Raw genomic sequence first — 9,163 nt, forward strand, 5'->3', positions numbered from 1 at the left:
GGAATTAGCCACGTTGTACGAACAGCTTTTCTCTTTTTGGGGTTATACGAGGGGGTTGGTGGTATTTGTTTATCGTGAGGGGCCAAGTATGCAGCTCTCTCTTTCACTCTGCTCTTGATGCGTGCGCATTGAGTTTTTCAACCCTGTCTTGTCAACTGTACAAATAGTCGGATCCAAAAGGTTATGACGGTAGTTGGCTTGCTCATGGTGGCACTGACCCAAGTGACTCATAGGCTAATTATATTGCATCCCTTATCTCCCCTACTGTCTCTTTACACAAGACCAATCTTATCTCTCTAATGAGCACACACACACACACAAACTTACAGGCCAGAGACCCGAATCATTTCCAGGAAAGAAGCTCTCCTTCTCTCCTCATCATCCTCCCCTTATTCTATTTCCATCTCTCACTTCTCTGACTTGCACCTGTGATGGAAAATCTACATGTTACGTTTTTCTTTATGAACTGAGGGTTTGTATACTATTCCGTGTATGATCTTGCCACCCTATTATTGTGCAGGGTTGTCAAAAATGTAAATCTTAGTGTTTCGTGTGATGTAATCTGGTTTCACATCCGTTTCCGTGTTGTCTGTAGTTTGGTAGCGCAGAGAAGCAAAAGGTGATAAGGAACATTCTCAACCTCTTAAGGAACTACAATCAATAGATTAACATCTGGTTAACAAAGGCTTTTGGTTTATTGGGGGCCCACTGCCCTCAAGGATCCGATCTAAGTGTATAAAAACTCCTGACTTTGGTCACTCAGCGGACTTCGCAGAGCGTACCTTTAGAGTATGAAGTAAGACGCAGGGCGAACTCCCATCTGAGGCCTCAGATTATTGTAATGTTTGCCTGTTATGTTGTTTGTTGATGCATGTTGTGATGCATCTTTGTTCATACTTTTATTGCAAATATATATGACCACCGATTGTCTACAAGTTTTGTGTGCTTTTTGCATCTAAATATCTCATCTGTCTTAGACGCAAACTCTGATAGAGAAACTGCCACGACACACCTCCCGTCCTCTGCATTCACCTTTCCTCTCTCCCTCTATTACTTTATCATATCTCTTCCTTATCCTTGCCTTCCCAATTCCATAAATCATTCCTATCGGTCCTACTGGTCAACTCAGGCAATAATCATAATAATAATATAATAACAATAATTATATTCAGTGATATTTGAGGGCAGTACAATTTTCATCGCTCTGCTGAAATGCACCAGTGCTTTCTACCGTAGATGTGATAATGGCATTGTGCGAATGGATATGCAATATGAAAGTGATGATTATGAATGACATACTGCGTTTTATGCTGAATATTTCTGTATGGTTGAGTCTGTAGTAGCCTTTTTCTTGCCGTAATGAAACTCGGACCTCAAACCGATCCCCACATTACATTGCCTCAAACTGCATTTGGTCCTCAACAAATGAGGACATCAACACTGTCCTCCAGAGCAAAGAGTATGGCCAGCTGGGCAGTGGTCTGTACTGAGCTGAACCAACAGCTGCGTGACTCACTTTTTCCACATCAGTCTGATCATTCTGGCATGTGTTCATCAGGTTTGCTCCAGAACTCCTCAGCGGGACTGAAAAATGCTGTTCAGGAGGTTTTGAGCCTTTTGACTCTGGCCTTCGCCGGTACTCTGGAAACAAATTGTTGGATCCCAAACCGTGGTGTGTGAGGATACTGTCTGCATTCAACTGCCTAGTGGTTTCTTAGAAACTAGGTCAGGCACTTTATGGGACTGTGGTTGTGGTTAATGTAGTATATGCTTTGATTGTTCTCAGCATCGCTGGCAACACTTACAATAAGTGTACATTAATTAACCATTAACATTAGTTAATGCAGTAATAAGCATTAACTAATTAACATTTAACTAATGTTTCTAGTAATCCTTTACTAATGGTTTACATTTTTCATTATTTTATTTATGTTAACTAAGCAATGGTGTTAATGTTAACTATTGAATTGGTTAAGGGTTAACCCTAACCCATTAACCCTGGTTAACACTGGTGTTAATGAATGCCCCTGTTGTAAATTGTTACTGCCTCGCTTTCTAGTTAGCTTTGGATAAGAGCACCTATAATGCTTTTTCGACTTTTATGACCTATAAAAGTTGCTATAATGATTTATAGTCATGTTGGTTCAACCACACTAAAGTGTCAAATAATGACGTACATGCATTTAGACATTCCCGTCTGGGTGGCTGTGCTGAGCGACAAACACTAGGGACGCCGGTCGCGATCGATTCACTTGTTCAAATATCCGGGACTCATCTACGTAGAACAATCCGGATTTTCCATGTATGGTAATGCTGCAACATACTCTTCCGGAAGGTAACCAATCACAACGGAGTGGGGTTGGCAGGAGGGGGGCGAGGGGTCGCAGAAGGTCGAAGCCAAGCGTTGACAGAGACTGCTGAAAGCGCCCAGATGAGAGAAAGAGAACCCTAACCCTAATCGACATAGTTTTTTGTGCTGTGATTCGTGTCAGGTTGCTCTATAGGAGCCATTAATAAGAAATTAATAACAGAAAAGTAGCATAATAGGAGATCAACATAAATTTACGGAGGCTTTTGGATTGAATGGACAGGAAGAAGGACAGGCGTCTCTTTAGCTGAAGAAAAAGTTTTGTCCAAGTGAGATAAGAAGCATGTTCCAAGAAACTCCTCCTAATGATTGCTCGGAATAACAGAGCTGTAGCGTCACTATGGATTTCCTTATACGACACAAGACAACACAGCAAACCTGCTCACACCTTTTTGGTACACTATGAAATATAGCCTATATTGCTTCTCTGCAATATGGAGCACTACTTTGTCCTACATATTGAAAAATATAGATGTATATTTATTGAATATTAATTTATTAATATGGAAATATATATAATGAGAAGATATCTTCGGATCTCGTTCAGTCAAATGAACAAATATTTTTGAGTCGGATTGTTGATCGATGAAAGACCCAACCGCAGATAAGGATCATACGTACCGGATGATATAAATAATGTGAGTCATATACAGGAAGAATGTGTTTGGCTAAATGGGATTGTAATTATTGGTACAATGAACTCCTCCTTATGCATGCTCGGTAATAATGGGGCTATAACTTCACCATTGAGTTCATTATACGACATCCTGTGTGGGCACCAGAGCAAACATACTCACACCTTTTTGTACACTATGAAAGATATATTCATAGTACAGCTATCTACATCCGAGAAAAACAGCGTTGTGTCTGCATTAACATCATCTGGTTTCAAACAAGACGATATGTATGTATAAATAAATGAAAAACATTTGCAAAAAGCAAGCCGATCCACTTTTCCATGTTGATAAGAGCATTACAATTCGAAAAAAAGAATGGGACAAAAACAAATCATTAGTTGCGATTTACTGCGAGTTAACTCTGACATTATTGCGATTAATCGCGATGAAATATTTTTTAATTTTAAGACAGCACTAATATATATAAAAAAATATGATATCAATAATAGCTTTAATGATATTATTATTATGAATCATATCACCCACACACAAAAACATTCAAGCATTTGAAATCACACAAAACTATTTATGTAGCTAAATAGACCTATTAACGTTTACTAATTTCAGTATTGCATAATATTGCAATTGTTGGAAATTGAAAGCGTGCAAAATAATTCATATTATTTTGTAACATAAAATATTTTAACAGGAAGAAAATGAATGAAAACATGTTGCCTGTTCATTTTAAGTTCAAATTAAACTTTTTACATCATTTTTAAGAATCCATCGTGGTGTTCACATTTGCACAAGATGCATTTGACAGCCCACATCCTTATAACTGACACACGAGTCTCCCTTTGTGTCCTGAAAAGGAATTTGAGCAGGGGATGTTTTTTGTGGAAACTAATATTAAGTAAAAAAGTGTGACAACCACAACCGCTCTCCCTATGTGTGTGTGTGTGTGTGTGTGTGTGTGTGTGTGTGTGTGTGTGTGTGTGTGTGTGTGTGTGTGTGTGTGTGTGTGTTTTGTTTTTAAACAGAGACAGATGGGAAGTGCTGTTACTTGTAATAGGCTGTGTGTATGATCTCTACATGGAAAAACTAAGGGACCTAGGCCATCAATGCAAGCTAGTGGTGTTGATCTTTGGCAGCTTGGGGAATGTCCACAGTCTTGTTTCAGTGGGTTTAAGGGGACCTATTCAACTTTGGCTACTTCTTCGCTGTTTTCTTCGTTTGCGCTCGCATTGAGCTCCCCCTACAGCTTCGGAGGCGATATTTTACAACACTGTCGTAACAACTTGTCGAGGTAGATGTTCATGAAGAGTAGACAAGATTATACATTTTGAAAGCGTGTATGTGTTACAATGAACACATCCTTTTTTATAGTTGGGAGATGTTGTATCCTAGATTTGAATTGTTTTATCTTTGGTTGTTGGCAATAGGTTCAAGGGAAGCTCGAACCGAAACCAATTCAAGGGTACAAAAAACATCTCTTGCCCATCACTGCTGATATGGGGCAGAACTTTGCCAGTTGTTTATTTTCTGCTGCAGAGCCCTGCCAGCCTTAAGGGGGAACTATGCAACTTTATTGGCGTAATTTCCCAGGTTGAGTCATTGTGATGGTTCTATAAAGACCTAATTTTACCTTGTTTAGATCAATAGATCGCAACCCCAGTGCAAATTTTCCTTTTCTTAAGCAGCATACATTTATATAATATAGAAGGTTCTATATACAGGCCTATGTATGTTTTATTATTTGTTCCATCTAAAGCAGTAAAGTAAATCTTATACACAACATATTATTGTAAATTTGACAAATTTGGCTCTGAAATAGGTGTTCCATTCACCCAAACCTTCTAAACCGTTTCTAGAAATAATCGTGCAGAATTAATAGTGTAATTTATTCAAAAGTAGAAAATAAAGCAATATGTACAGCAGAATTATGTCACAAATCATTGTTCTAATCTTTAAAAAAAAAAACACAACTGCCTGGCTAGGACAGGTCACCATGTCATGCACTCTGCACCTGCCTTGGTTTTTCTCTCCTCACACCCCCCTTTCTGTGTATTGCTCCTTCTTTTCTTCAGCGTCCCCTTCATAGTTCTCCAGTTCCCTCGCTCTCCGTCCATTTACCTCTTGTGGTTGATCTCCCTCCCTATAACCTGCCTGTCTTTCCATCCCTCTTTCCTCGCTGTCCCAATCGGTCTGTCTCTCTCTCTCCTTCCCTAACTGAAGACCAAACCAACAGAGCCGTTGAGCAGGGCTCCACTAGAGGTTTCCGTCGGCCACCCTCTTGAACAGGGTGCGCCTCTGCTGAGCACTCATGTTCTCGCTGCTCTCCAGGAGGTTGGCCACGATCAGCGTCTTCTGAACGGTGGCCGCCCTGACCCAGAGCCGGCCGTTCATCCCCAGCACCAGCTCGCACGGGTACAGCTTCTCCAGGTCCTTCAGAATCTCATTCTGGGGGGTCAGCAGTCTGGGGGAGGGGGGTGGAGAGAGCGAGAGCGAGAGCGAGACAGAGAGAGAGAGAGAGAGAGAGAGAGAGATGTATGGAGGTGGAGGGAAGAGAGAGAGGTAGAGATGAAGAGAGGCGTAGAGAGATGATGGGGCGAGAGAGGACGGCAGGTGGAGGAAGGTGAGCCAACAGGCAGAGGGTGTGGTGGTCAGTTTACACGACACACGTCAAACACACCATTTACATATTTAATAAGGGCGGAATTGTACCCGATAGTGACATCACACATGGGAGTGTCCACGCAAATGTACGATGAATTAATAGACCAACCCACCACCCAGTGGACTGTTCCAACTTGTAGGCGGATCTATCCACCATACACGATCTGTTTGGACAACCCCACTTGAGACATCGCTAATGGATAGAACTTTGGAACTGCGTCATAATGGTTGGTCAACATCCAACCTGGGTTTAAATTGGGGCCCTTTAAAGGCAGGTATGCTTAAAACAAAATCGAATAGAGCATAACAGTGGCCGGCTGGCCGCCAACTTTTTCTTAGTTCGGGAAGTACATCCCCAAATTAATTTCACCTTCGACTATTCGTAAAATCCTTACATAAAGAGTTTTAAGCCTGGAACCAAGCCGATGGTTCGTCAAGATAGTCGGGACCATTGAACGTTTGAATCGGTGCAAAAAATAATTTGGTAAACAGAAGATAAGGCAAAAGGTACAAGACTGTACATTATTTTTGTGAACGAGTGAAGGAACTCCTCAACCTCTGCTGACTGCAGTCACCATGTAATAACGATACTCGTTTTTAATACATGGGAATTCAGTCTTGTATTCCAGTTACGTATTCATTAAATATTCTGTTTTCCTTTATTCTTCTACTACATATATTTTTCTACATGTACAGCTCATTTGCTCTAACCACAACTCAAACTTTCAATCAATATAAATCATGGTTGCTGCGGTAAGCGATCGAGTTCAGTAGCAGTCATTCACTTGCGCGTGTCCAGTAAACGTTTCCAGGTAACGGCGAGCTCCAACAAGCAAAGACGTCGTGTCACACAAACAAACGAGATGTTGCCCCGTTTAACTTGTGGCTTCTACAGGAGCAAATACCATTGACCCACAATACAACGGCGCGTGGTAGCTATAATTTGGATGGTGACGACATTAAGGCTTTTAATCAAAATCTCTGATGTAAATGTATCAGGTTTTTTACTTCCGGAACGACACTGTTGCGCTCTATATGGCCTGTTTGCTTAAGCTGTTGACCGCAGCATAGGGTCAAATACAGTCACTGATGCGTGGGCTGCTCGTTTGTTGGCATGCGTCACCAGGGCCAGCGCTCGCCCTAGGTCACCTAGGCGACCGCCTAGGGCGGCAAATGTGTTGGGGGCGCCCTCTGGTGGCGCCCTTAATTAATTAATTAAACATACGAAACAAGCGAAATGAAACCAAACATGTTCCCACATCGAACGGAGAAGGGAGGGGGCACGGGATTAATCGTTAGGGCGCACTGAAACCCTCACCGTAGTACGCAGGAGTAAGGGGGTACTACGTACTACACCGTAGTGCGTGGTACCCCCCCCCCCCTGTCCAGGGTGCAATTTAATGTTGAGTCGCCTTGGGCACCGAAACGGTCAGTGCCGGCCCTGCGTGTCACGGTGGGAAGAGACGTGTACAATAGACGCAATCATCCACATGGTAGTGTTGACCAACTGCAGGCAGTGGGGTGTTAGAGTGTGAGGGAAAAGCTAAACTGCTTCGTCTGACTCTGCACACACTGCAGATATAGAGCAAAGGGAATGGGAGGAGAGTGCCACGCTCAAGGCCACGCGTTTAGTGGGGCTGAGGCCCTGAGGCTTCCCAGACCCCGATGGTGTAACGCTACGTTGTGTGTCGATCGCAAAGCAACGTCTCGGCAGTGGTTTATTTGTCCGCCTCAGAGAGAGGGTGAGGCTTCCCCGATAACCCGAACGTGCTTGCCTCAGCGCGTTTACTTCCCAACATTGCTCTTAATAGCGCTCCTGCATTGCGTCGGTACTAAAAAGTATTACAACGTTGCCGTGGGTCGTAACCATGGGGATAAAACGTCCACCGCCCCTACTAAAACACATTTCTTAAACTCCCGCACTTTCCGGCGCCCAACGTGACGCAACAGCAGCGCCTCGCAGAGGGGGGCTGTCTCGGGGGTCCGTACCTGCGCACTAGTCCAAGAGACCCCTTGAAGAGGAGGCCCCCGGCCCCGAACACACCCAGGCCGTTGGCCCTTCCCGAGCTGTCGATGCACACCAGCTCTGGCTCCATGTCCTTGTTGGCTATGAGGAACTGAGCATAGACCAGGTCCCCCACCTTGGGAGGTCACCACACACACACACACACACACACACACACACACACACACACACACACACACACACACACACACACACACACACACACACACACACACACACTTTGGATTTACATGATGATTTTTCACTTTGACTGGCTCATTAACTCTTAATCATGTCAAACCTTTTCAAAAAAGTCAATAAAATACGTCTTGCCATGTTCTTATAACTAGTAATAGTCAAACCAACCTGCACATTGGGCCGGTTCCTCTTGGTCGCACCCTCGAAGGCCAGGTAGGAGAGGGAGGCCTGCTCGCTCCCCCCCACGTCCACCTTAAAGACATCCCCTGATTTGGTCGTTACGATGCCAATCACACTCTCTCCTTTGACAGGAACGTACTGTCGGGAGAGATAGATCGATTTCCATTAGTTAGGACCAACAGAATAAGCAATATGTTGTGAATATGTTGTGGTTACCGTCTGCTCAACACTAGATCTCAAAGAAAAAATCTGCTCGTCTTTGCACCTCCTCAAATAGAGTGAAACAGGCGGAGGTTTAACATGGAACATACGAGGTAATGTATGATATTGGTTAGAGTTGAAGACTCCCAGCCTAAAGAACGTGACTTTGAACCCCAATGTTCAGTCTGGAGCAAGAAGACTAAGGGCTCACTCTGCTCCTCAAAGACCTGGCTCATTGATTGTCAAACCTCTAACTTGTGCTGACAAAAACGTCAAAAGTTCAAGGATACATAGCCATAAGACATTATTTACCATAACCATGTTTCATAATGATTTTCGAAAAGCAGAACAATACAGACATGTGATATGATGTATTTTCCTTTTACTCGTAAGGCAACCATTTACTTAAAACATATCTTATGATGGGGCTAGTACTGTAAGTGGGTAAATAACCCAAATGAGCTTTGCATCTAAAGACCAATCATATATTTAGATGTAATAATTTCATTATCAAAGTTGCAGTTCACCCGTCTCTGTTGAGAATCCACCCAGTACAGGTTAGGATTTTTATGCCGCAGAACTCCACTTTTACAGACGACAACATCGTCTCCATTCCGCCGCAGTCCGGGACCACAGATTATCTTCTCGTCTTTCAGAGATTCGGTCAAGGATATTGTATCAGTTTTGATGAAAGTAAACACATCTCCTGGCAATAGTACCGCACCAACTTTAACTTTTAAGCACGATTCCATGGCTCTGCTGTCATATGTTTGCCATGTGTTGTACAGGCATCGGGGGGACAGCAATAACTGTGACACATGAAAACGAAGTAAAATCCTAAAGTAATGCAGCGTCCCCTACAGCAAAGGAATGGAAACAGTGGTTCGAAAACGAGAGGTTTTAGTTGGAGGACATCTT

At 43.0% G+C, this 9,163-nt stretch overlaps 1 protein-coding gene across 1 annotated transcript; it reads right to left on the reverse strand.

Moving 5' to 3' along the window:
- Window positions 1–4,869: 4,869 nt before the first annotated feature.
- Window positions 4,870–9,080, reverse strand: exosc3 (exosome component 3). Its single transcript, XM_030368142.1, has 4 exons — window positions 8,773–9,080; window positions 8,033–8,182; window positions 7,651–7,802; window positions 4,870–5,461 (listed from the first exon to the last, which is right to left on the reverse strand). The coding sequence occupies exons 1-4, from the start codon at window positions 8,995–8,997 to the stop codon at window positions 5,254–5,256; spliced, it is 735 nt and encodes a 244-aa protein (XP_030224002.1). The 5' UTR covers window positions 8,998–9,080; the 3' UTR covers window positions 4,870–5,253.
- Between the last annotated feature and the right edge of the window lie 83 nt (window positions 9,081–9,163).

This window comes from Gadus morhua, chromosome 10 (assembly GCF_902167405.1).
Source record: "Gadus morhua chromosome 10, gadMor3.0, whole genome shotgun sequence".
Lineage (NCBI taxonomy): Eukaryota > Metazoa > Chordata > Actinopteri > Gadiformes > Gadidae > Gadus > Gadus morhua.

What these genes read in the sequence shown, in the direction of transcription:
- exosc3 (XM_030368142.1), bottom strand. Translation starts at nt 8,997, where the DNA reads ATGGAATCGTGCTTAAAAGTTAAAGTTGGTGCGGTACTATTGCCAGGA. An exon ending in TGGATTCTCAACAGAGACGG is followed by an intron (nt 8,183 to 8,772) that starts GTGAACTGCAAC and finishes CTCTCCCGACAG; the next exon opens with TACGTTCCTGTCAAAGGAGA. An exon ending in TCTCTTGGACTAGTGCGCAG is followed by an intron (nt 5,462 to 7,650) that starts GTACGGACCCCC and finishes CCCCTCCCCCAG; the next exon opens with ACTGCTGACCCCCCAGAATG.